The 26584-nt window shown below is 43.2% G+C and overlaps 1 protein-coding gene across 1 annotated transcript in view; it reads left to right on the plus strand.

Moving 5' to 3' along the window:
• The window catches only part of PTPRJ (protein tyrosine phosphatase receptor type J), an 80387-nt gene extending 56222 nt beyond the window's left edge, over positions 1 to 24165 (plus strand). The window contains exons 7-24 of the mRNA XM_087745728.1: positions 197 to 463; positions 1610 to 1876; positions 3097 to 3363; positions 4281 to 4547; positions 6363 to 6650; positions 6901 to 7035; positions 9414 to 9624; positions 9771 to 9889; positions 10471 to 10558; positions 11635 to 11676; positions 12626 to 12713; positions 13840 to 13930; positions 14803 to 14876; positions 15033 to 15167; positions 15577 to 15696; positions 19388 to 19548; positions 20047 to 20182; positions 20919 to 24165. Of these exons, the coding sequence (XP_087601854.1) occupies positions 197 to 463; positions 1610 to 1876; positions 3097 to 3363; positions 4281 to 4547; positions 6363 to 6650; positions 6901 to 7035; positions 9414 to 9624; positions 9771 to 9889; positions 10471 to 10558; positions 11635 to 11676; positions 12626 to 12713; positions 13840 to 13930; positions 14803 to 14876; positions 15033 to 15167; positions 15577 to 15696; positions 19388 to 19548; positions 20047 to 20182; positions 20919 to 21077 (2915 nt within the window). The 3' untranslated portion in view covers positions 21078 to 24165. The remainder of the gene's footprint in view (positions 1 to 196; positions 464 to 1609; positions 1877 to 3096; positions 3364 to 4280; positions 4548 to 6362; positions 6651 to 6900; positions 7036 to 9413; positions 9625 to 9770; positions 9890 to 10470; positions 10559 to 11634; positions 11677 to 12625; positions 12714 to 13839; positions 13931 to 14802; positions 14877 to 15032; positions 15168 to 15576; positions 15697 to 19387; positions 19549 to 20046; positions 20183 to 20918) is intronic.
• Positions 24166 to 26584: the final 2419 nt, after the last annotated feature.

Genomic DNA, 26584 nt, shown 5'->3' on the forward strand with positions numbered 1-26584 from the left:
CTCTTCAGTTTTCCCTTAGCTTCCTATTGATGCAAAAGCCTCCATGAGCTTCTGGCGATGTTGTTGGGGTGCTCCTGCACTCTGAACAATGAGTGATGTGGAGAGAGTGAAGTAGCGGTGTGCCTGTGCTTCTTCTGTCCATGTTTGTGAGCAGATGTTCTTGCAGGTTGACAGATTGTTGTCTTGCCTTTCACAGAGCCCAGCCCAGTTCTTGATCTCCAGGCAGAATATGTTGGTGTGACTTCTGTCAACTTAACATGGGCAGTGAGCGACGCTGCTTCTGACTCCTACACGTACAGGATAGAGGTTGTAAATGGTACCTCTGTTAGGAACCTGATGTCCAGTCTCACCAGAGTTGAAATTACTGAGTTAATCCCTGGGACGATGTACAATTTCACAGTATATGCAGTAGTGAATGGCAGTCAGACGGAAGGAGAAGGGGTGTCCAGAATCCTGTATACAAGTAAGGAAACGGTGCCTCTGAATTGCAAGTGAACATGCAGTTTGTACCAAATTGCCCTGCTTTTTTACCTTGGGTTTCCAACTTTGGACTATTCCTCATTATAAAGTTGCTTTGCTCCAGGTGCCTGTGAGCATGAGTGCCAAGCGGTCTTTGGTAAAAGGGAAGAGAACTGAGATTGTATGCATCTGTGTGTGTGCGTGCGTTGCCTGCAAAGCAGTTATTTCGTCAGTTTGGCTGCTCAAGGCTATGTAGAGATCCAGCTGCTACGACAGCATGACTCTCTCTAGACTTGAGGGCTGAATGGGCCCCCTACAATGCTTCTGGGAGCAGGTTATCACTCTTATACCAAAGGACGTGGTGTGCAGGGATGTGGTGGCCAGGATCACAGAGGCTTTTTGTTCTTGAAGGTTGTTTTGAGCTCTTTGCAGCATCCCTGGCCGGGGGCTCCTGTGGGCTGTGACAGTGCCTAGGACTGCATTGTTGAGTGTGGTGCCATTTTTGTTGGCTTTGAGCCATAGCGCCTTTTCCCAGGTCAGAGGGACAGATGGGAGGAGAAGATCTCGGGTTTGTATCTAGCTCAGGACTGGAAAGGGAACAGGCAACATCCTTACAAAGCTATTAGAAGCAGTGTGTCCTGGAGCTGCTACTGAGAAGATGAGCTTGTCTAAGCTGGCTGAGGTGAGTCTTGTCTGCCTAGTGTTGATGCTGACTCAGGCTTGCAGACGCAGCCCCCCTGGGTAGATCAGCTGTTGGACCTGCTCAAGGAGTCCATTTCTTTCTGCTGATGTTGGGGACAGACTGGGCTGAAGGGCTCAGATTAAGACCTGTGGGCGCAATTTTGAGTTGACAGACCAAGATCACCCTGCACTCTGCTTCCTTCCCTGATTTCCATCTGTTTCTCTCTCTGAAAACCCACTGTGGAAACAAACAATCTTAGCATGTGAAATGAAATAGAGAATATCCCCCAGAACTCCTGTGGCCTTTCCAGAGATGCCCCAGCATGAATGTCTGAAACTGGGCGTTGATACTGTAGAAGTGCTGCTTGGCTACAAATAATGCTCATTCTATGTGGAACAGGGAAATGAGATTGTGGCTCTTCTTTCTTTATTTCTCTGTCTTGACAGATTGTTGTCTTGCCTTTCACAGAGCCCAGCCCAGTTCTTGATCTCCAGGCAGAATATGTTGGTGTGACTTCTGTCAACTTAACATGGGCAGTGAGCGACGCTGCTTCCAACTCCTACGCATACAGGATAGAGGTTGTAAATGGTACCTCTGTTAGGAACCTGATGTCCGGTCTCACCAGAGTCAAAATTACCGAGTTAATCCCTGGGACGATGTACAATTTCACAGTATATGCAGTAGTGAATGGCAGTCAGACGGAAGGAGAAGGGGTGTCCAGAATCCTGTATACAAGTAAGTCACAGTTTCTTGCAGCCCTGTTTCTGATGGACTGTATTTTGCTGTGCAGCACGGGGCTCTGCCTACCTCCCTGACGGTTGTAATTTAGTAGTGTTGCACACAGAGGTGATGTTTTGGTCCTGGAGCTGAAGATGGCCCATCTGCCCAGCATGTGATGTTACAGTGCAGAAGCAGCGTTGACCTGATAGAAAGCTGTTGGTGAAGTTTGTCCCCAAGGCTGACAATGCAGAGAAGAGATTTTTCCCTGAGAACTTCTATCTTCTAAATTTGGGAAAGGGGGTTGGTTTCATTTCCTAGCGTATGGGGGCCTCAGACCCTTATTTTAAGGGGATGTCACACAGAGCGTGTTGCACCAAGGGAACTTTTGTGATTTGGGGGCCCATAGGTGCCATCAGGCTGCAGCAGATGAGGGAGATTTAGGCAACAGTAGTTCAGGAGAACTGCTTTGGCCATCCAGCACCTTTCCATGCTGAGGATCAAAAGTCTTGACATGTGGTGTTGGAGGGACCATTTTGGAGCTGGCCTGCAAGACTGTAGCCCAGCCTGGTTATTCCACAGGGTATATTTGAAAGGAAACAGATTTCTGTTCCCATCATTTGTGCTGTGCTGGAATGTACCTGCATGTGTGCTCCTACCTTTCCAGTCGATTCCCAAAAGTCTCTCCTGTGCTGCCTGACCATAATGGCTAGTTGCCCTGTTTTGAAGATGCACAGACAATAGGGTGCCGCAGAGAGGGTTTTTGGAGATCGTCTCTCTGCCACGAGAGCGAGTTCAGGGCATATGGGCTAGAGAAGGAGCAGGGTGCCTGGGTCACCACCTCTGTTCCTCTTCTAGTGATATTTGATGTTCCTTACCTTTCGCTGTGCAGACATGCAGCACCATCTTTCCCCTCTACTCTTTTCTCTTCCTGCCCACCTCTTTGGATTGCCAGGGTAAACCCTGGGAGTGCTGGCACCAATCTGAGTTGTGTTCTTGCTTTTGAATGTGAAAGGAAGATAAATTGCACTTGAGATGGCTCTTTCTTATTTTTCTGTTACGCAGCCATTGATGCAAAAGCCTCCAGGAGCATCTGGCGATGTTGTTGGGGTGCTCCTGCATTCTGAACAATGAGTGATGTGGGGGGAATGAAGTAGTGGTGTGCCTGTGCTTCTTCTGTCCATGTTTGTGAGCAGATGTTCTTGCAGGTTGACAGATTGTTGTCTTGCCTTTCACAGAGCCCAGCCCAGTTCTTGATCTCAAGGCGGACTATGTTGGTGTGACTTCTGTCAACTTAACGTGGGTGGTGAATGACACTGCTTCCGAGTCCTACACGTACAGGATAGAGGTTGTAAGTGCCACCTTTATTAGGAACCTGATGTTCAGTGCCACCGAAGTCGAAATTACCGAGTTAATCCCTGGGACGATGTACAATTTCACAGTATTTGCAGTAGCGAATGACAGTCAGACGGAAGGAGAAGGGGTGTCCAGACGGCAGTCTACAAGTAAGTCACAGTTGCTTGCAGCCCTGTTCCTGTTGGGCTGTATTTTGCTGCGCAGCACAGGGTTGTGCTTGCCCCCCTGAGGGCTGAAATTTAATACTGTTACAGGCAGAGGTGCTGTGCTTTGCTTGCTTGCTTGCAGAGATGGTTGTGTGGAAAGGACATAGCCTTCTTTTTAAAAACAAAGTAAAACAAAACCTCTCAAAACCAGTGGTTGTTGAAGGTGGTCACCAAGGCCTGTGACACAATGAAGGAATTCTTCCCAAGAACCTGCCTCCCTGGCCTGGGATTTGTGTAGGCAGTTTTGCTGCCTTCAGTTCCTGGAAGATGGGGGCCTCAGACTCTTATTTTAAAGGGCTCCCACACAGAGAGCATGTTGTGCCCAGGGAACTTCAGCCATCTGGGGGCCTGTGGCTGCCATTGGGCTGCAGCAGGAGAGTGAGCTTTAGGCAGCGCTAGCTCAGGATTGAGATCAGGGAGTGAAGGGTGGTGAAGGAGCAAGGTGCCTGGGTCATCATCTCTGTTCCTCTTCCAGTGATATTTGATGTTTCTTGCCTCTTCCTGTGCACAGATACACAACCCTCTTCTTTCCCTGCCTTCCCTTGCAACCTTGTATCTTTCCTGACCACATCTCTGAATTTCCAAGCAAAATCCTGGGAGTGCTGTCAGAGTGTGCTTCTGCTTTGGAGTGTCAAAGGGAGATGAATCCCACTCAAGATGACTTTTCTTCAGTTTTCCCCTAGGTGCCCATTGATGCAAAAGCCTTCGTGAGCTTCTGGCGATGTTGTTGGGGTGCTCCTGCACTCTGAACAATGAGTGACGTGGAGAGAGTGAAGTAGCGGTGTGCCTGTGCTTCTTCTGTCCATGTTTGTGAGCAGATGTTCTTGCAGGTTGACAGATTGTTGTCTTGCCTTTCACAGAGCCCAGCCCAGTTCTTGATCTCAAGGTGGACTATGTTGGTGTGACTTTTGTCAACTTAATGTGGGTGGTGAATGACACTGCTTCTGACTCCTACACGTACAGGATAGAGGTTGTAAGTGCCACCTTTATTAGGAACCTGACGTCCAGTCTCACCAGAGTTGAAATTACCGAGTTAATCCCTGGGACGATGTACAATTTCACAGTATTTGCAGTAGTGAATGACAGTCAGACGGAAGGAGAAGGGGTGTCCAGACGGCAGTCTACAAGTAAGTCACGGTTTCTTGCAGCCCTGTTCCTGCTGGGCTGTATTTTGCTGCACAGCACAGGGTTCTGCCTACCTGCCCGAGGGTTGAAATACAATGTTGTTTGAGGCAGAAGTGCTGCACACGGCCTACCTGCAGTCAGCAATGTTAATGTGTGGAAGGGGGTTCTGTGGGAGGTTTTCTTGCCTTCTCCTCCTTGTGGGTGAAGCCCTCAGGTCCTTATTTTGAAGGGCTCTCACACACTGCATTGCACCTGGGGAATTACCCTGTTGGAGGGGCCTGTGGCTGCAGCTGGGCTGTGGGCAGCACTGGGCTGTGTGGCTCTCGGCCACGCTGTTCTGCTCAGCTTGTCAGCAGAGAGGAGAACGTTGAGGTGCTCCTGTGTTCCTCATGCTAGGCATTGTGTCCGTTTTTCCCCCATGTTGTGAATATGTGCTGCTGTGTCCTTTCCTTCATTTTGTCCTGTTTTAACTGAGGTGAAGTGAATCTGTCCCAGAGTTCCTCAGTGGGGTTTCCAGAGGTGCCCCAGGATGAACCCGTTAAGGGAATCTCTGGTACTGTGAATGTGCTGCTTGGCTACTCGTAGTACTCAGTCTGTCCAAAACGTGGAAGTGTGGCTGTGCTTCTGCTTTTTTCTGTCTGTGTTTGTCAGCAGATATTCGTGAGTGTTGATGGCGTCTTGTCTTGACTTTCACAGAGCCCAGCTCCATTTTCCATATCCGGGCAGAATATGCTGGTTTCTGATTTTTTCCCATGGAACACAGATGATAATTCTTCTGACTATACCTACAAGATAGAGATCCAAAGTCATGGTTCCTCCTCTAGAAATCAGACATGCAGTGTCACCAGAGCTGTTATTACAGACTTTAATCCTGGAACCTTCTCTAATTTCACCATATTTATAGGAGTAGCTGACAGTTTTCCTTTACTGAATGAAAAGAAATATTTATAAAATGCAGTACAAATAAGTCCCAGTCACTCACATCTATCTGTTAGCTAAATCTGTTTCTTCTGGTACACAGTTCTGCTTCTCCTTAGTTTCTTAAAATAATACCCCTTTTTAATAACAAAATAATTTAATCCATGAGCCTTTTACCCCTGTATTTGGAAGTACCAAATACTTCTTCATCAAGAGAGGAAATAAATTTGCTGTGTGTTACGATTGTAGAAGTTAACAAGAGTTTTGGCATTGAAGGGCAAGTTTTCTGTTTAGTTTAGAGGGACCTTTCTTCTCAGTGTTACTGCTACATTAACTTTTAAAATATCTTTTTGTATCTAGTCATAAGGTTGCAATTTTTATATTGTGTCCTATAGGACTTTCACACAAACTGATGTTGTAGTTGCTGCTCTTAAGGATGGCTACTGTGCTCTTAATGGCTGTGCTCTTAATGCACGGAGCTTATATTCATTTTCTTATTTGTTGGCCACTAAGAGTTAGTGTCAGGGAGTTAGTGTCAATCTCCATACTACTTTAAAAATGTTCTTAGAGTAGTAAGTTCAATGGTTGAACAGTATTTTGAAAACTTTGCTGATCTTGACCGATATTCAACCTAAATTTTCTCAGAAAACCTGTCTGCAGAAGAGTTTGAGAGCGCAAAGTCTCTGTACTTAATGTGCTAAATACTTCTCTTCCTCATAGCGTAACAAGTCTCTGTAGGCAGTAGCTTTATCTTTTTAAAAGTAGAAAGGAATACTGAAGTTTTACAAATGTTTATACACAGAAATTACAAACAAATAGACAGCTTTTTCTATTTACTACAATACTTGATTTCTTACTCCTCTTTTTTTTTTTTTTTTTTTTTTTCTTCCCCCCCCCAGTTCCTGCCCCAGTGAATTCATTTCAGTGTGAACCAGTGGCCAAGCAATCTTACCTAATGCTTAAGTGGAAATGTCCTCCTGGTAAAAATTCTGGCTTCAAAATTAGGATATTTAATGATATATTGGAAAAAGAACAAGAGACTCTACCTTGCATGAGAGAAGGCTCAGAGGAAACCTTCACAACAGCATCTTTAGCTTATTTCAGCACCTATACTGTTAATATTACAACTCTTTCAAATAGTTTTGAAAGCACTCCAGTGCAGAAAATCTGTAATACAAGCATTACTGGTAAGCATTAAGATTTGAGAATGATAGATATTCATAGGATCAAAATATTAACTTCATGATTGCAGAATACCAAACTTGATATGCAGTACATTATTAGCCTACAGATTATGAATAAAACACTACATTCATGCAAAGTCCAATGTGATGTACAATGAATATGCATTATATGAATAGCATTAGTATTAGAGCATTTTCTTGTTTGGGAAACTTTATCAGTCATTACGGGACTAAAAAATATTTCTGTTTGTAGACCCACCTGCTCCAAGCAAAGCTCCTTTAATCAAGGCAGTCAGTCACAGTTCATTGTCTGTTGAATTCTCTGATTTTGAGCCAATGAATGGACCATTAAAAGCCTATGCAGTAGTGCTCACAACAGAAGAACAAGGTAAGATGTTATGATATTCTGTTGTAGCTGTGTGAAACAATTTATCAAACAGCATTGTGTTTTAAACTCTAAATAGGTGTTAAATGGATAGAGAAAAAGCTGACTCAGTATTTTCAATCACCTTTCAAAAATCATAAGGTAAATACCTTGCTTGCTTGAAGTCAGATCACTCCTTGTTTTCAGAAAGCCACTGTTTTCACTCAGCCTTTTCCAGCCTGACTTATCCTTGTATACAAGTCTCATATGCATTGCCACTGTGTTGTTGCCACCTTGATTTGCCAGTGATTCCTGCCATGAGATTGTGTAGTATCCTTTTTTTTTCCCCACAGAATAATTTTCAGAGCTACTAATATAAGCAACTGTGGAATGTGGGATGTTTTTCTCCCTCCCTTCTTCAGCTGGAAGATATCTGCAGTAAGATCTTTTAAAAAAGAGAGAGAGAGAGAGAGAACTATTGCTTTCCTTCTGATTTTACTTAAAACACTTTATTAACTGAGAGAGGTGGGGTGCAGGTGGAAGGCTTGAATAGCAGTGTCAGCATTACATGCCATGGGAGGTTGAATGCCAGGGAAAGCTAGAGGGTAGTCTATTAAACTCACCTCTTCAAAGCATCAAAACAGAGGAACGCCTTTAATTGGTGAATGTCTAGTGATAAATCATAAAATGAAGGAACTTACCTTTGCAGTATGGGTTCTGGTTGAACTTCTCATTTCTGCCAGTGCAGCTGATGGAGATAGTTTTCCCCCAGGTGGAATTTGACATTCATGCTTATCCTTTGTCTTAAGACTGGAAATTCATCTTGCAGCAGTTTGACTGTAGGTCTTTCTTCTGTGGTTCTCCATACAATATATGTCCGAGAAATACCTGGATATATGTATAATGTAGTACATCAGTGCAGAAAATTCCTATTTTTCACATGCCTACTCAGCTGCCCCAGAGTTGCTGATTTGAATGTCAATCTCTTGCACGCAGCAACAGATCTGCTTGTACCTTCAGCCAGTCTTGTTTAGTCTTGATGAGATTCAGTGTGTTCTTCTGCGTGGTTTTGATTGCAAGGTATTCAAGAAAGAGGACTTTCAAGGTGTGACTGAGAGAAATAAGGAAGGAAGATCGCCTGTATTTGTAATATAGAGTGTAAGTATATTGGTAGGAGCAGAAAACCATCCTTATGGCCAAGCATCGCTTCAGCTTTATAGTGTTGAAATAGTGATGTTTGAGAAGTGTTTCTCTGTCTTAAAATGGACATCATTACCTTTAGGATAGACAGAGGGGACTTAATTCAGTTGTATAAGCAATGGTGTCTAAGGCTGTTTGAGATGTCCTAGGGTGATATCCAAGAGATCCACAAGGAGCTGCAGTTATAACCCGGGATGTACGTCCTTTTGGAATGGAAACTAGGGACCAAACAGGACGTATAACATATCTCAGATAGTATTGAACACCCATTTCTAGGCAACTGAGTTAATTGTAACCTCAGCTGCTTTTAATGTAACCAAACTAGTGCTTTAGAAGAGCTGTCTTGCAACCATAACTGTGCAGTAACAGGGTGATGAGAGCTTTGCTGCTGGTGGCAGATCAAACCTTGTCTACACAACTGTAGAAAACTTACTAGAGCTTTTCCACCTTTCAGAGCTCCTGTGAGGCTGCTTCTTTTTAAAGGTGAATTCAATACTATATCTGCTTTTAGAAGGAGCTTTTAGCTTTGTAAAGGCAGTCAGTAGAGAGCAATGTATGCAAACTTCAGTCAAATGAGCAGATTCTTCTTCCTCCCTTAACACTTTGAATATTTACATCCATTTACTTGCTCTTGAGTTGTTGGATAACGGGTAATTTGAGCTGGATTTTTACCTCTTAGGTCACATGTGCCTCAATTGTATAATCTGCCTCAAGTTTCTAGGGTTCATCTTCTAACAACAGACACTGTAAAGTGATGCTGTTCTGCAGATGGTGTCCTGTTGGTCACTGTTTGACTGCGGTAGCACGTTCTTCTTAGTCTTCTGGAAGAAGACAGAAGTCTTCTGATCACAGTTTTGTCCAATGCTTGTCTATGTCAAGAAAAGATAGAAATTTAACTCTTTTGTCTCTTGGGGTTTAGGTGTGAGAGTTCTTGTAAGACACAACAAAGGAGTATAGGTCAGGACGAGTTTAGTGTCACCCTGAATGAGGCTTGATGCTGTTTGGGTAGCACCAATGTTTACTAAATACCAATTGACTTTTTCTACACTGTTTGCATTGTACTCTCTACATATGATAGTTGATATGGAGTAATGACAACTGTGGTTAATGTGACACACTGTATTACCATATCAGCCACTGTGCTGACTGATATAAAATCGGCGGATGATGTATACCACATATATCCTTGTTTTTTCCTGAAGGTTGTGAGTCTTTGAAGCCTGAATTGAAAAACACGTACAAAGATTTCAAGAAGAAGATGACAGTCACCTATGTAACATATGTTATAGATACAGAGCAGGCAAAATCACCTTCTTTCCATTCTCAGAATGGTACAAACATCGTTAATGTAGGCAAGGGAAATACAATGTATGGCTATGAAAACGGACCATTGATTCCACTTCGTTCATACAGGTATTTATCTCAAACCACTGTTTGGTTAATTTTGCTGCAGTTGAAATCTAAAAGATCCTCTAATGAAAAGATTCCGGATCTTGCTTAAGGCTATTAAAATAATGCAATGTACCTGTGGTTTTTTTTTTTCTTCTCTGTATCAACAGGGCAAGTGTTGCAGGTTTCACTAATATAACCTTTACTATGGCCAACATCATTGCGGCGGAAGATAGTTATGTATCATTTTCACCCTGTTCTGAGGCGGTTTTGCTACCCCAGGATCCAGGTATAGTTAATGTCAAATATAGGGACTGGCAGCTTCACACATATGCACTGTGTGGAGATTCCTTAATTATGGCAATTTTCATAATAGGAGACCACCTGTTGGCTTCCCTGTGATGGACTGTTCCTTTCTAGCTTTGCAGTGACACTGCTCTGTAAATTCATACCTTGCTAATTCTGCAGGTGACCTCTTTTTCCCATGTATGACTTCCACTGTGGAAGTAACCAAAAGCTGTGCTACTTATGGCATGTTAAAAGGAATTGGATGGGACAGTGAGACTGGTACGGAAACGAGTAGCAAAAAGCAGCTGATGTTCTAACAGTTCTGGTAAATAAGAAGTGGGTGTGTTGGAATGCAAATACTGGTCCTTTGATTCCAATTTTTTATTAATTTATCATACTTGTTTTATTATTCTTAGTGAGCTTTCAATACTGGTACTGCTACAGGACACAGTAAAGAAAAGATGTTTAGTAGAGTGGAGTGCGTTCTGTCACTTCTGAGGTTCTCTTGTAGCATGTTGATTGAGTGGGATCATTGCCAAAGAGGTAAATCAATAATGAGTAATGCTTGTTCCCTTTTATCAGGTGTTATTGCTGGAGCTGTTATTGGATGTCTTTTAGCTATATTGGCTGTAGTCGCTATAGGGGGTTTCATATTCTGGAGAAGGAGAAGGTAATGTGCGTTCATTATTGCATTTGTTGTGATGAGGAACACCAGTGTTTCACTTCTGTATCTTTCTCTTAAAAAGACCTCTCTTCCTGTTTTATACACTTCTGTCATGACACTTTAAAATACATTCTATTAAAAATCTTGTTTGTACGTTACAGATTAGAGTTGATGTATCAAACTAGTTAAATGACTTTGTTCAACCCCATAGTTAGAAACTAACGAGTTAAGATTTGTTTTGTTTAGTTCTGAATTCGTGCATGCTGATGGAGTAATTCAGTTGGAAGCGAGCAAACATCACAAATCGTTGTGCTAAAAGACACATGTAATTGTATCTTAGATGGTTTTATTTGAAAATATCCATTAATCACACTTTTTAATTGCTTGATGGCCTGTCACATGAAACTTCCATTCTGGAGTTTCCAGAAGCTGATGAGTTGCCTAGGGTTTGAGCTGGTCTCTCAGTTTCCTATCTTTTCCAAATAATCTGGGACTGAAGATTCCACAAAGGTTTTTTTACTGCTTCTGATCATGTGGTACATCCTTTCTAAAGAGTTAGCTGTAGGGCCCTTAGTCCAGTTTTCTTAGTTTCTTTGACTAACTGCTGTTATTCTTACAAGCGTGTCCAGTAGCTGTGGACAATAATGAGAAGAGATTCCTTTAAAGCTAGGAACACTTATTTGCATTCAGCTACCACTTTCGGTACCACTGACACATCACTGTTGAACACTTACTGTAGGGATTCTGGAATTAGTAGCAGTTCTCCTGAGATGTTAGGTAGCGGTGCAGATCCCTCGGATGTACTTCTTCCACCAAACTATGTGCTTTGTGTTCAGGCGTTATGCTCTGGTTCCAATAGAAAGAAACAGTCCCGTGGCACAACATCACTGAATGAAGGATGAAGTATTTTATTCTTAGTCCGGGTGTAAGGTTTGCCTCAGGAGGGTTTTCTTGCACAGAATGAGATGCTTTAAAAGAAATTGTTCTGAACAGGCACAGGAAATAGCTGTTGTCAGAAATCTTATATGCATTCCATTAAATTCTACTGTGAACCTATTGTGTTGTTTTCTTTCGCCTTATAGGAAAGATAAAAGAAATACTGAAGTGTCCTTTTCTCCAATTAAGTGAGTCCATATCCTTTCACACGTTGTTTTCTGAGCTCAAGTGATATTTGCAAAACTTACTCTGAACCTTGATACTTGTTTTCTGTGCAGTTTTGTATAGAATTTTGCAGTATTCATTCTTAATGGAATTGTAAGACTCCAGCCTGCAGACTAAAAATAATCATATTGATTGAGATGTCTAGAGCTGCTACAGGGATTTGAGTGCTCGCTTCATGAATCGCTATTGGAGACACAAATGCTCCGCATAGTTTTGAAAAACAGGATGTTTGGATGAAACGCAGGTTTCCGTGCACATTGAGGAAACAATCCAAACTGTTGATAAAGTGCACATAGGCAAAATTCTGCACTGTGGCCTGAGTTTTCCTTTGCTTTATGACTACTTTGTGCTGAGCCATTAATTTGGATAATGTTGAGATTGTAAAAGCTGGCCATGGGAGGGTAACCACAATACATTGGAAGTCACAGGCAGTGCAATTGAATGACATTATTGGTGCTTGCACCAATTTTTGTGCTGATGGAAAGGCATGGCCAGAGCATCACATGAAGTTTCACCTGCGTAGACTTTGATAGTTGACATAAAGTACACGAGGGAATGTGGCCAGTCTGATGAGAGCACAGAAGCAGCTGACTGACACCTTCTGTGATACTCTTCTCCTGAAGGATGTGCTATGCTCTCCTTGGTTTAACAGATCAGTTAAATGCTATGCTTGACTTCCCGTCCCCTGTAAATGCAGTTTTGTGGCTGCTACTAACGGTCATGCTGTCATTCTTAGATTCACGTAGTGAAAAATACAGCTGCATGTGTCTAATCAACCTTTTTTTTTTTTCTTCCTCCCACCCTCCCCTGAAGAGTCAAGAAGTAAGTAAAGCCCACTTTCTAACACATTAACTGAATTCATGGTTTATTTACCTAGTACCAGTTACCAATACATGGCTTTTCTCCTCATAGATCAAAAATGATTAAAGTGGAGAACTTTGAGTCCTACTTTAAGAAGCAGCAAGCTGATTCCAACTGTGGTTTTGCTGAAGAGTATGAGGTATGTGCCCTCAGTGGAGAGAGCTTCATGACAAACATTTTTGGAAAGACAAATTAGCTTTCCTATGGAGCATACGCGAGGGTTATTCAAGGGGAGGAGAAGGGACCTTTATTATAGAGATTATTAAGCCGCATGTATAGCCTTCCTTTCCCTGATTCAGCTCCAGATTTAGTTGAAGTGCATGATAAATACTTCACATCCTGAACCATTATCTCTATCTGTGAGCTTATAGCATGGCCTTCTGCTCAGAGCTCTCACCAGAGCCAGGACTCCAGTGTCCTTGCCCTAGTTGCACTACAGAGTTAGCCTAGGGAAAGCTATTTAACTTCTTTGCACTTTGGGTTTTTTTATCTTGTTTTTGTTTTTCTGCACAGCAAAACAGGTCTCTTGCTAATATCGCTGACTCCTTAAACGCGTAGGCGTGATTTGCAAACCACACCTTTGAATAGCTCAAAGAAGCAGTCAGAGAAACAGCAATTATGACTTCCTTAGTGACCATAACTGTTTTTCTATGAAATGTGCTAAAGCTCAATTGTTATAAAGTACAAAAGACAGGAATCAAGTGTCAGTAAGGATTCTGTGTTGTCATGTCTGCTGTTAAAGAATCTCATTTTTTTCCATCTCCTTGAACCTATTAACTGACTTTCTTCTTCTTTCCAGAACAAATTCTGTCCCTTTTATTGTACTTTGCAGGCTGGTGCTCAGCCTTGCCTTCCTCTCAGGTTTTGCTTCCTTCAGTCCTTTCATGATACACTTGCTCCCTTTCTCCCTGTACCATCTGCAAGGCTTATGCTAAGTAGCTCACTGCCTTAGGGTCAGAATGAGTGTGCAGTTGATGTCAGCGTTGAGTATTTCTGCAAAACTGTTTCTAGGTTTTTAAAGCCCATCTTTGGGTTTTAAACATGCTACTATTTCTACTTTCTGTATTAATCCCTTCTCTAGCTGGTTTGCCACTGTCACCCTCCCGCTCTGTAAAAAGCTGATTTTTATTGTCATTTATTCCAGTTTAACATGCCTACTTTTACAGCAAAGGCCAGGAATGTTTGGAGTATTTGTCCGTTTCAGTCATGTGTATATGATTCCTAAACCAGGACCCAGGTGCTCATCAATCTTTCCTTTGCTATAGGAACTCAAGTCTGCTGGTGTTCATCAGCCCAAATTTGCTGCTGAACTTCCTGAGAACAGGGGAAAAAATAGATATAACAATGTCTTGCCATGTGAGTTACTCTCTTCAGTTTTGCATCTTCTACTGGTTGAGTTTTTAGGTGAAAAACCTTGGGTTTGGCTAATCTGGCTTTAATAGTACCCAGAGGTTTCAAAGAGGGATTAATGTCATCAATTTCCAAATGAATGAATTTGGGCTGCTGCTTTCCCAAAATCGCTGTACAAGCAAACCTAAAGAGCTTTCCCTCAAGAATGTTCCCTAAAGTTCCCAAGCTTTCCTTCAAGAAAGCTCCTTAAAGAACTTTCCTTAATTAAATAATTTTAATTTTCCACTTATGAGAAACTTGCAGTCCAGATTGAAAAAACAAGAGGTTAATGGTTGACTACAGACAGACGTGCAGAGCTATGAGAAATAGTAAGACCCTGCTGGCCAGCTTTGCAGACAAACTAAGAGCCTAAGCCCTGCCAAGCTGTCTGCGGGCACCCCAACACAGCAGAGTGTAAGAAGGAATTGGAAGGCGAATGGTAACAGGTACTTAGGGATGCTTTGGAGGAAAAACATCAGCTGCAATGGCAGCAGGAGATGAGTTACCTAGTTTTCTCCAGTAATTAAAACTATAGTAAACTTTGTGTTGGATTAAAAATATATAAATATGCAAAACCAAACCATGTTTAAGAAGAAAAAAATAATCTGTGTTGAGTATTTCGAATTTTTATTCTGACCACCCATTTTTCTGAAGTCTTTCATTATAAAAATTCTAAACTACTGCTATTTATGATTCCTAAGGATATATTCTTATTCTTAAAATGCGCATTGTTCTAAAACACCTTTTATTTAGAAACCATGCATTAGGTAAGCAGTATTTTGCTGAAAGCTTCTAGTTCTAAAATTCATAATTTTCTTTTCCTTTTTGTCTTTCTGCAGATGATATTTCTCGTGTTAAACTTTCAGATCGAGGCTGTGCAACTGATGATTATATTAATGCAAACTATATGCCTGTAAGTTGCTTCCTTAGTTGAAATGAAATATAACATGTATTTTTATGATGCAGGCTTAACAGATCATAATGATGTTGAGAATCGTCTTTTTATGTCTCATTGATGCAAGTGTGTGTGTATATATATTTATTTTGGTTTTTTTCTTCCTCTTCTTAGGGCTATAACTCAAAGAAGGCATTTATTGCTGCACAGGGTCCTTTACCCAATACTATAGATGACTTCTGGCACATGATTTGGGAAAAGAATATCTACTCTATTGTTATGTTGACAAAATGTGTGGAACAAGCCCGGGTATGTTTTTATTAAAACTGAAACGTCTCTTGAAGATGGTTGGATCTCTTCTAATTTTGTTGTTACCCTAGCAGGATGGAGACTGACCACTTTCTTTTAACATCCATTCACTTACTGGAAGACTGTTTTCTAAATTAAATAAGCAAAATTTTTTTAGCTTTTCTCCATTTTTATATCTGTTGACTACCAGAATAGATTGTCTCAGGAGGGCTGTGGAATTGCTGTCTTTAAGGGTGGGTTCTTCTTCCTGAAGAATGATTTTTGGTAGAGCTTCTCCTGCCTTGGGATAGGCCGTTGGGAAGGGTGATGTGCTTTCTAGCCCTGCTTCAGGTGGCGTGTTTTTTAAAACTAACAGTCAGTTGCTCCGTTGCTGTGTGTAATGTGTCTAACCTTCTAACTCTCTTTTTAGACAAAATGTGAGCAATATTGGCCAGACAAACAATCCAAGAGCTATGGTGACATTATTGTGAAAATGGTCTCAGAGATTGTCCTTCCAGAATGGACAATAAGGGACTTCACTGTAGAAAAGGTGAGTACCCTCTCAGTTGTTAGTTGTGTATAAATACCTGTAGATGTGGTTTATGTGACTTCACATGTCAAGCAACACTGGAGTGACAGAATATTGTAATTTCACTAGAACTTAATCGAAGTTATCTGAGGGAAAAGGATAAGAGCGGTTTGTTTTAATTTGAGGCTTTGAATGTATTGGTCTGCTTTCTGCCAAAAGCCTCCCTGTGGCAGAAGGGGATCTGCCAGCAAAATCCAGCCTGCTAATGGGAATTACTGATTGCCCCATCAGTGATCCTGCAGCTCATGTTTCCCTGAGACTTGCACCAAAACTTGTGCTTACGCAGATACTTGTAATATCTGCTAGACTGAACAATTAGCCCCATCTCTGTCAGCAAATACAACGCAGCAGAGATGATCTTGGAGGAAAGAGAAGGGGAAGAGTGTCTTCCGTCATAGGCTTGCCAAGCTGGTGAAGAGGGCTTTAAACTACAGTTGCCAGGGGAGGGGAACCTCGATCCATTCCACTCCTACCAGCTGGATGCCAGTGCCAGCAACAGATGCCCAGAGCCCGGAGAAGGATCACAGGGCAGCAGGAGAGCACCTGAAGAGCAGCACAAAGGAATTCCAGCCAGTAAGTCAGCTTCATTGGGGGCCCAACTTAAATGCCTCTGTGCAAATGCACGCAGCATGGGGAATAAACAAGAGGAGTTAGAGACATGCGCACACCTGTGGGGCTATCTATGATCTTATTGGCATCATGGAGACATGGTGGGATGGCTCCTGTGACTGGAGCGTTGGAATGGAAGGATACAGGCTCTTCAGGAAGGAGAGGGAGGGGAGACGAGGAGGGGGTGTTGCCCTCTATGTCAACGACCAGCTGGAGTGCATGGAGCTCTGCCTGGGGATGGATGAGGAGCTGACTGAGAGCTTATGGGTCAGGATTAAAGAGAGGGCAGGGACAGGTGACATCATAGTGGAGGCCTCCTACAGGCCACCTGACCAGGAAGACCCAAGCGGATGAGGCCCTCTACAGACAGATTGGAGCAGCCTCACGTTGGCAAGCCCTGCTCCTCACGGGGCACTTCAACCACCCTGGTATCTGTTGAAGGGACAACACAACAGGGCATAAGCAATCCAGGAGGTTCCTGGAATGTATTGATGATAACTTCCTTCTCCAAGCAATAGAGGAGCCAACGAGGAGAGGTGTTATGCTGGATGTTGTTCTCGCCAACAAGGAGGGGCTGGTGGGGAATGTGAAGCTCAAGGGCAGCCTCGGCTGCAGTGACCATGAAATGGTGGAGTTCAAGATCCTTAGGGCACTGAGGAGGGTGCACAGCAAGCTCACTGCCCTGGACTTCAGGAGAGCAGACTTTGGCCTCTTCAGGGATCTGCTCAGTAGAGTACTGTGAGATAAAGCCCTGGAGGGAAGAGGGGCCCAAGAAAGCTGGTTAATATTCAAGGATCACCTCGTCCAAGCACAGGAGCAATGCATCCCAACAAAGAGGAAGTCAGGCAAAAACACCAGGAGGCCTGCGTGGATGAGCAGGGAGCTCCTGGACAAACTCACACTCAAAAAGGAAGCCTACAGAGGGTGGAAGCAAGGACAGGTGGCCTGGCAGGAATACAGAGAAATTGTCTGAGCAGCAAGGGATCAGATTAGGAAAGCTAAAGCCCTGATATAATTAAATCTGGCCTGGGATCTCAAGGGCAACAAGAAAGGCTTCTTATAGGTACATCAGTGATAAAAGGAAGACTAGGGAAAATGTGGGCCCTCTCTGGAAGGAAACGGGAGACCTGGTTACCCAGGATATGGAGAAGGCTGAGGTACTCAATGACTTTTTTGTCTTAGTCTTCACTGGCAAGTGCTCAAGCCACACCACCCAAGTTGCAGAAGGTAAAGGCAGGGACTGGGCAAATGAAGAACTGCCCGCTGTAAGAGAAGATCGGGTTCAAAACCATGTAAGGAACCTGAAGGTGCACAAGTCCATGGGACCTGATGAGATGCATCCATGGGTCCTGAGGGAACTGGCAGATGAAGTTGCTACGCCACTATCCATCATACTTGAGAAGTGGCAGTCCGGTGAAGTTCCCGCTGACTGGAAAAGGGGAAACATAACCCCCATTTTTAAAAAGGGAAAAAAGGAAGTCCCAGGGAACTACAGGCTGGTCAGCCTCACCTCTGTGCCGAGCAAGATCATGGAGCAGATCCTCCAGGAAACTATGCTAAGGCACATGGAAAATAAGGAGGTGACTGGTGACAGCCAACATGGCTTCACAAAGGGGAAATTGTGCTTCACAAATTCGGTGGCCTTCTACGATGGGGTTACAGTGTTGGTGGATAAGGGAAGAGCAACTGACGTCATCTACCTGAACTTGTGCAAAGTATTCAATGCTGTCCCACATGACATCCTTGTCTCTAAATTGGAGAGGCATGGATTGGACGGATGGACCACTTGGTGGATAAGGAATTGGCCTGATGGTCGCACTCAAAGAGTTGCGGTCAATGGCTCGATGTCCAAGTGGAGATCAGTGACAAGTGGCGTTCCTCAGGGGTCGGTATTGGGACTGGTGCTGTTTAACATCTTTGTTGGTGACATGGACAGTGGGATTGAGTTCACCCTCAGCAAGTTTGCCGACAACACCAAGCTGTGTGGTGCAGTCGACACGCTGGAGGGAAGGGATGCCATCCAGAGGGACCTTGACAGGCTGGAGAGGAGGGCCCATGCAAACCTCATGAAGTTCAACAAGGCCAGGTGCAAGGTCCTGCACATGGGTCAGGGCAATCCCAAGCACAAATACAGGCTGGGCGGAGAATCCCAGCAGCCCTGAGGAGCAGGACTTGGGGTGTTGGCTGACGAGAAGCTCAACATGACCTGGCAATGTGTGCTTGCAGCTCAGAAAGCCAATGTTGTCCTGGGCTGCATCAAAAGAAGCGTGGCCCGCAGGTCGAGGGAGGTGATTCTCCCCCTCTACTCCGCTCTGGTGAGACCCCACCTGGAGTACTGCCTTCAGCTCTGGGGCCCCCAACATAAGAAGGACATGGACCTGTTGGAGCAAGTCTAAAGGAGGGCCACAAAGATGATCAAAAGGCTGAAGCACCTCACCAACGAGGACAGGCTGAGAGAGTTGGGGTTCTTCAGCCTGGAGAAGAGAAGGTTCCGGGGAGACCTTTATAGTAGCTTTCCAGTACCTGAAGGGGGCCTACAAGAAAGCTGGAGATGGACTTTTACAAGGGCACATAGGACAAGGGGTAATGGCTTTGAATGAAAGAGGGTAGATTTAGATTAGATATAAGGAAGAAATTCTCTACTATGAGGGTGGTGAGGCACTGGAGCAGGTTGCCCAGAGAGGCTGTGGATGCCCCCTCGCTGGAAGTGTTCAAGGCCAGGATGGATGGGGCTTTGAGCAACCTGGTCTAGTGGAACGTGTCTCTGCCCATGGCAGGGGGCTTGGAACCAGTTGATTTTTAAGGTCCCTTCCAACCCAAACCATTCTATGATTCTATGAAAGTGAAAAGTAAAAGGAAATTATTTCAAAGTATTCTCTACCGGAGTGGAAGGAAGAGGGAAACTGAAATATCATTGATCAAATTACTGCACAGTTCGTAACAGGCATCTTTAGTGAAGCTGAGCTTTGCCAAGTGCGTATGGCAGGAAGCCCTACTGTTGCTCCTCTGAAGCCTATTTTCTTTTTAATGTGTATTCATCTAGTCCAACACACCGGAGAGCCACTCACTGCGCCAGTTCCATTTCACCTCCTGGCCAGATCACGGAGTGCCAGAGACAACGGACCTTCTCATCAACTTTAGACACCTTGTTCATGAGTACAGCAGTCAAAATCCAATCGACTCTCCTACTCTGGTGCACTGCAGGTAGGAAGAACATATTTGTGTTGGACATGCTTTTTCTTGTGGCTTTTTTAGAACAATTCTTTCTCAATGTGATTAAAAAAAAAAAAAGAAAAAATAAGTCTCTCTGTTTAAGAACATGAGCTATTCACCCTGCCGAATTAAAACCTTTGCCCCATGCTTCAGAAATGTAGCAATGCTATGTAGGTAGCAAAGTACATGACGCAAAATGTCATTAGAACAGATCGTCTCTCCTAGGCTGGAAAACTTAGCTGAAAAAGTTGCCTTTTCAAGTGCTTTTATATGTGATCTTGTGCAAGTGCAAGGCTGGGAAGCCCCAAAGCATGTCCTCCCTCCCTCTTGGTGATGGTAAGAACCACCCCTCTGGACTGCAGAGACTTGTAATACTTGTGCCACTGAAATAGTAGAAAGCACCTTACTAGCTTCACTGGCTTTTCATCAGGCCAGCGGTGAGCAGGTGGTTGAGAGAAAGCGGTAAATAGCTTCCCCATGTCATTGCAGTGCTGGCGTCGGGAGGACAGGGACGTTCATTGCCATTGACCGCCTGATTCAACAGATTGAGATGGAGAATACTGTGGATGTATATGGAGTGGTATATGATCTTCGCATGCACCGACCTTTAATGGTGCAAACCGAGGTAAGGCTGCCTTTCATCTGGCGGCGTGTTTTTCAAATGCACGTAATAATCCAGGAAAGGTGGATTCAAGATGTAGCTCGGAATTACAGGAAGATGAGATATTAAGGAGCAATCTGAAATTGCACTTTATTTAACTTCCCTCCTTCCTGCGTCATCTCTTCCCACAACAGTAGTTGCAGCCAGGGGCTACAGTATGTCCAAGCAGTCTCTTTACAGAGTACTTTGTAGGTCTGGCACTTGCAGCTGGAAAGAATCAAATCCTGAAAAAGTGCTTTTTTGCAGCTTGTTTTACCCATGTGAGTTTTATCTTGATAGCTGTAAGCCAGAATTATCTTGAGTCAAGTGGTCTCGGTGTGCATCTTTTCTTTTGCGTTCTGCAGAAACACATGTGTTCCTGCTGAAATTATCACTTTGATCCAAAAAGGTGTGTGGATTAACTCAAGCTGATTTGGAAAAGGCTGTAAAATCTCCACCATGAAAGTCTTTTAAGAGGGTGTTAGGCATGATAGTAAATTTGAACCTAGTTTTTTATGAGGAGTTGATCAGATGACATCATGAAGTCCTTTCCAGCACTATTTTCTATGTACTATACATACAACTTCTAAAAAAATACTCTGCGATAACATTCAGTGCAGCGCATCCAAAAACCAAAACCTATATTCAGGAGCAGAATTACTTCCAAAATCAGGTATTTTCTAGAAATATATTACCCTCTTTTTTCTTTTTCTCCGATCAGGACCAGTACGTCTTCCTAAACCAGTGTGTTATGGATATTATTAGATCCCAGAAAGACAAGAAAACCGATCTTATTTACCAAAACATGACAGCAATGGCAATCTATGAAAATTTCACACCTGGCCCAGGCTTCGGGAAGGCCAATGGCTACCATGTGTAGTCTGGAAGGAACGCAGTGTCTCCAGGAGATGTTAACTGTGCATAGGAAAGGGAGATGTTCTACTCGTGTTTTCCGGGATTGTGTGCACTGTCTCATGTGTGGCTTCTCCAGTTCTGTCCACGCTCAAAGATGTGATCTACAGGAGGAAAAACACAATGCTGGCAGGAGCCGCAGATTGATATTAAGAAGAAAAAAAAAAAAAAAAAGGCAAAACTATTTAAAGTTAACAGAGGAATCTTGCTTTTTCTTGGGAATTTAACAGTGCTGATACGTGAAATAGCATTTGCAGTATGAACGGTGAACTAGAATTTAAATATTAAAATAATAACACAAGCTTTTTATTACAATTTTATATGATTTCATTTACAGACACCAGGCTTGTGGGCTGTTTTAATATATTTAATTATAAGTTTCAGGAACATATTTTATCTACTGTATCTGGTTACTCAGCTAATAGATATGTGCCTCTGTGATTATTTTTTTTTCTGTGTTCCTTTTTATTTAAAAAAGGAGTGCAAAACAGCTCCTTCAAATGGACATTTATACTTGGAAATTGTGCCTTTTCTAGTTGCTACTCTAGAAAAAAAAAAAAACAGCAGAGATTCTATTTTTGTACTGAAACTCTTAATGAGAACACAGATTTTTTTAAATAAGGCTTATGTCAAACTTAATTGTAGTTGCACTGTTGGCAGGACTCTCCAGAAGTTTGGAGGTGAGCTTTGTTTTTGCATTTCACCACAAATATCCCCTGCCTTAATGTTTCGGTGCCTCTGCAAGAGGAAAAGGAGTGTGGTCTGTCACTCCGAGCTTTAACTGTAGTAAAAAAACTGAGCAAGTGAATATGTGAATGTGTGTGCAGGGGCGTATGTGGGTGTGTATGAAGGACAGAATAGCTCCTCCCTGTTCCTGGCTGATACTCCTGTTTTTATACAATTTATAATGATTTATTTAAAGGTGCAATATATGATTTACTGAATAATGATCACTCTATTCTAATAGAGTTTTACTCAGGTTGGTGTCTTTTTATCATTGTTGTTGTTTTTCCTCAAATATATAAATCTGTGAAAATGTCTAACTAAGGTTCCAAGTGTCCAAGCACTCCCAAACAGATTGACTGGCTTTACTGTTTCTACCAAAACAAATTGCACAAAATTCTGCTGTAAAGACCAATTTCTCAGTTGTTTTAGCCATTCAGAACTGAGACACGTCTTACCTGCCTGCATCTCATTGATCTAATGTAATTGTTGTATAATTATTTGCAATACACTGCTGCTGTTATTTTAACTGGTCCTTTTAAAAACGGAACAAACAAGCAGAAAACCCCTGGTTGCTGATTTTACAAGTCAGGGATTAGATTGGATTTATTTTGCTGGTACAAAACTCTCAGACTTATGAAGGCATTACCAATGAAGGACTTCTGAAGTAGCTCGGGGGGGTGTTTGTTGGTCTTCGGATCATTGCACTGGTTGCATTGCAGAAGAATACGAAGTTTATGAATAATGCTATAGAATAGCTATAAAGTGGTGAAAATCTTATGAAGGTTTAATAACCAGAGTCCCTGGAATTCTGCTGCTTTTTTTTGGTTGTGGTTTTTTGTTGTTGTTGTTGTTTGTTTGTTTTAGCAGAGTTGTCAGAAAAAGCTACAGATACTAGGAGTATACGTGGCATTACAGTGGAACCTGGCGACCTCGCAGAATCCACTGTCAGCTGAAGGAAAACACAGGAATTCCTGGTACACAACTGTAACTTTACAGATATCCAGAGGAATTTTTTACAACCTGGTGTGAAATTGTGGTGTGCTGTGTCAGCAAAACTGGAGGACAAACCACAGTGCACTTCAGGTTTTTTTTATTTTTTGTAGCAGCCACTTGTGCATTCTTGAGTATATTTTTTTTCTCTTTCTCTGAAATACTTTAAAATAAATAAATAGAAAAAAAAAAAGGTTAATGATCCTGCCCAACTCTGCCAAACTGGCAGTCCACATAGTGGATCTCTCACCCGGCATTCTTCCTAAGCTGCTGTCGGATGACAAAACCAGATAAACCACTTGGACCAAATAGAACCATTCCAAAGGAACTGGGAGGGAGGAAAGCCTGGCTATTACAGTCACATTATTTTTTTTTTCTCTCAATCTTCTAATTACTGCACATCTGTGCAGAGCACAGAGCCAGTATTCGTTATTCCAGGTCTCCCAAGCACTTGCTGCCTTAGGGTGGCAAATGCTCTCTTGCTTTAGAAGGCCCTTGTTTTATATAGCACAGAAGAGAGGGACATGAATCTTCTATGCTAGATCATGTGTTTGCATTATATTGCAGCAGAACATCAGAAAACTAGCTGGAATGGTATGTGTTTCTGCCTAACCACTGCCCAGATACTCTTACAGAAAACAGACCTATCTATCCCATTGTTCTGATGTTGGAAGCAGGCGCCAGATTCTCACTTGTGTCATCATCTAATGAGTATCCATTTTTAACACAACTGTATGCATGTCTTTTCCCAAAACTGAGTCATTGTGAGAAGTTTGAAGTAAATGACCTGCTGATCCCAGGTATAGGTGGAAAAAGTTGGTAAAGCTTAAAATGTTATAAATGTGACGTTGGCCATAGTGTCGATGTGAGTAAGTAGGACATGCCTCATAGGGTATCTCTGCAGGAGGAGGAGGATTATAGGTAATGCTCTGCTACCTTGTGGATCTGTCTTGGTCAAGATGACTTGAATTCCTGCAAATAACTTTTCCCTGCCTTCTAATGTTCTCTGTGTTACAATTGCCGAGATCTGCCTCTTTGATCTGTGTTTTCTCTCGTTACTTATCTAAAGCTATCCACTTTTCAGGCTGAAAGGTCCACTGTGTGGCAACTACATCTCCTGCGTTTCTGTTCTACTCTTTTTCCCATTTGGGGCCTGCTTAAGAAGGGAAAAGTTGATGTGTTTCAAATAAGTGACTGTTGAATATCTTGAAATGATGTACAAATTTTATTGTTTTCATATTTGTTGTACAGGAAATTTCAGCACGTCTATAATGTTTTTAATGGTTTGATTTGTTTTTAAAGGTATAAAAATAACAATTAAAAAGCATCATCCTAGAGCACTTTCTGAGTCAGATTTGTATTACGGCTCCCTGCAAGGGTGTGAATCTGTCGCTGAGACTTGCCTGGCAGGACCAGGGCCCACTGCTAACGTCTCCTGGCAGTTGGTGGTTTCTCTCAAGGAAGAGCTTGGTACCAAGGGACAATGCCTTCATCTGAGGTCAGTCAAAAGATTTCCACTGACTGAGATAGCCTTGGGGGAGGACCAGGGTTCTAGGACTCAATTGCTTCCAGAAACACAAGAGGGAGGACTTCTTGATCCCTTGAAGGGCTCAGAGATGATAGAAGGGGGTGCAGAAGCATCTTTGTAATGTTATAGCTGGCTTCTTGATTACAGATTACCTGACTGTAGATGCATATAAAATTACCTCAGTTAAGTCCATTTCTTCTAAAATACTTAGTTTCCATTCCTGTTTGCCATCTGAATCACTCCCAAGGAGGATCACGTGCCTGGAGGGTGATACTGGAACTCAGCAGCGCTCCAGTTCCTCACGGGGTGCTGACCCTTACTGTAGAATCTTGTGATCCTCCCTGGTAACTCTGCTGCATTTTCTGAAACGACTGCATGGTGAGATGGGAAGAGCACAGCGTGATTGTCTCATCATCCTCCCGTGGGAGCATGTGCCAGCCACACGATGGCTGGCTGAGGGCTCCTGGCAAGACTCGTGCTGCAGAAGAGAAGCTGTGACAATGAACCTCCCAGTGCAGGACCTGCAGCAGGTGACCACCACCACTGCCAGGGGCAATCAGCCTCAGGGAGACCTTTAGGGAGCAAAATTCCTGACCTTTCCCCCCCCTTAAATCACATAGGTTTGTTTGAAATACTAGAACTTCAGTAAAGCCTACTGCTCTGGCTGTCACTTGGAGCGTTTGTTCAGGTGGGTAGAGTTGAAGCTGTGTATCTGGAAATCGCATTCTGCACCTGGTCTTGTCATTTACTTGTTTTGCTGCATTTGAGACTAAAAATGTGGAGGTCAGAAAAGGAGAGGATGGAACATTTCTGTCCTGTTCTTTGCTTGATAAATGGGATGTAGCCAGAAATACTGCTGCCCTTGCTTGCCCTTCCTGGCTGGGTGTTTCCAGGCAGTGAATGGAGTTTGGAGATGAACAGATGTGGATGTTCTTGCAGAAGAGGGTGAGAAATGGGAGCCTGGAAGGAAAAAAAACACCTGGAAATTTTGCACATTCTGCTTTTCTCAACCAAGAAGAAAAACCCTCTTAGCAATGGGAAAGATGCTAGGTCTTAAGAGCTCCTGGGTGATCTGAGTGAAAACTAATCAAAAAATGCAGATGCAATCACTTTTGTCCAGGGGCAGCATAAGGGGCAAGCAAAGACCAACAGGTTACTCGCTTCCGAGGCAGGTATAGTGTTCTCCCACTTCTCCTACCCACCAGAGAAGTCAGTTTACTTCCTTTTTCCAGTTCCTGTGGCTCTGCTTCAGGTAGTCCCTTTCAGCTCTTCACCTAAGAGAAGAACCCTCGTGTTGCTGAAACCTCTGGCTTTAAATGGTTCCATTTTCAGCACTTTGCAGAAGTGTTTATGGGGTTGGTACCAAACAGCGTCTCTCTCCAGTGTTGTGCTTCATTCCATTCTCCCTCCTCTCAGGTTGGGCAAACTCTTTGCCGGTGCCAGCCCTCCGGCCTGCGAGGGAGGAGGAGGTAAACAAAGCAGAAGACCTGACTTGGAAGCACCAGGAGGAGCTGCTTCCTGCCCGCTTCGCTGGCGGAAGGGACGGACCTGTTTGTACACGCCACAAGGGGCAGAAGCCGGGAGCCCCTCTCGGACTTTTTCTTAGACCTGAAGAAAAATCCGGGCCTGTTCTTCTTTGTTCCTATTACTTAGCACAACCCCATTTATTCATCCAAGTTGTTTTTCCTGTGTTTATTTCATTTTAAATTAATAGACATCACCTCCTGACGGCCAGAGCAAAGCTAGCAAATTAGCTCCTCTCACTGAGAAAAGGTAGTCTAGTTTGATCCAAAGCGAGTTATTTTAACTCGGGTTTTACCTCCAACTTTCTCAGTGACCAGGGAAAAGCCAGATTCTTTGGAGCGATGTTCTCGACGTCATGCTTGTGTTTCATGGACACCACTATGTATTAATAGTGCTTACAAGAAGATGGCTAGGGACGCAGGAGCTGTCTGCTAGGGACAAGGCGCTCTCCGCACACCATGCCACGTCTCTGCCCTTGCTTCAACGCAGAGCAGGATGGGCAAGAAGAAATGTATCTTCTGTTAAGAGGTTTCTCAACTCGTTTTTTTTTAATATCTGGCAGTTTTCTGATGTAGTGCTTCCAGTGTTGGAAATGTACTATCAGAAGGAAAACAGGCTCTGTGATAAAGGCTGATCTAATGTCAGCTCTGATTAAGGGTATGTATCTACCTAAAAGGTGACTGCTGTCTGTCCAGAAAGGAAATGCA

The sequence above is a fragment of the Nipponia nippon genome, unplaced genomic scaffold (assembly GCF_047370975.1).
Source record: "Nipponia nippon isolate SJK-2023a ecotype South Korea unplaced genomic scaffold, ASM4737097v1 scaffold_10, whole genome shotgun sequence".
Taxonomy (NCBI): domain Eukaryota; kingdom Metazoa; phylum Chordata; class Aves; order Pelecaniformes; family Threskiornithidae; genus Nipponia; species Nipponia nippon.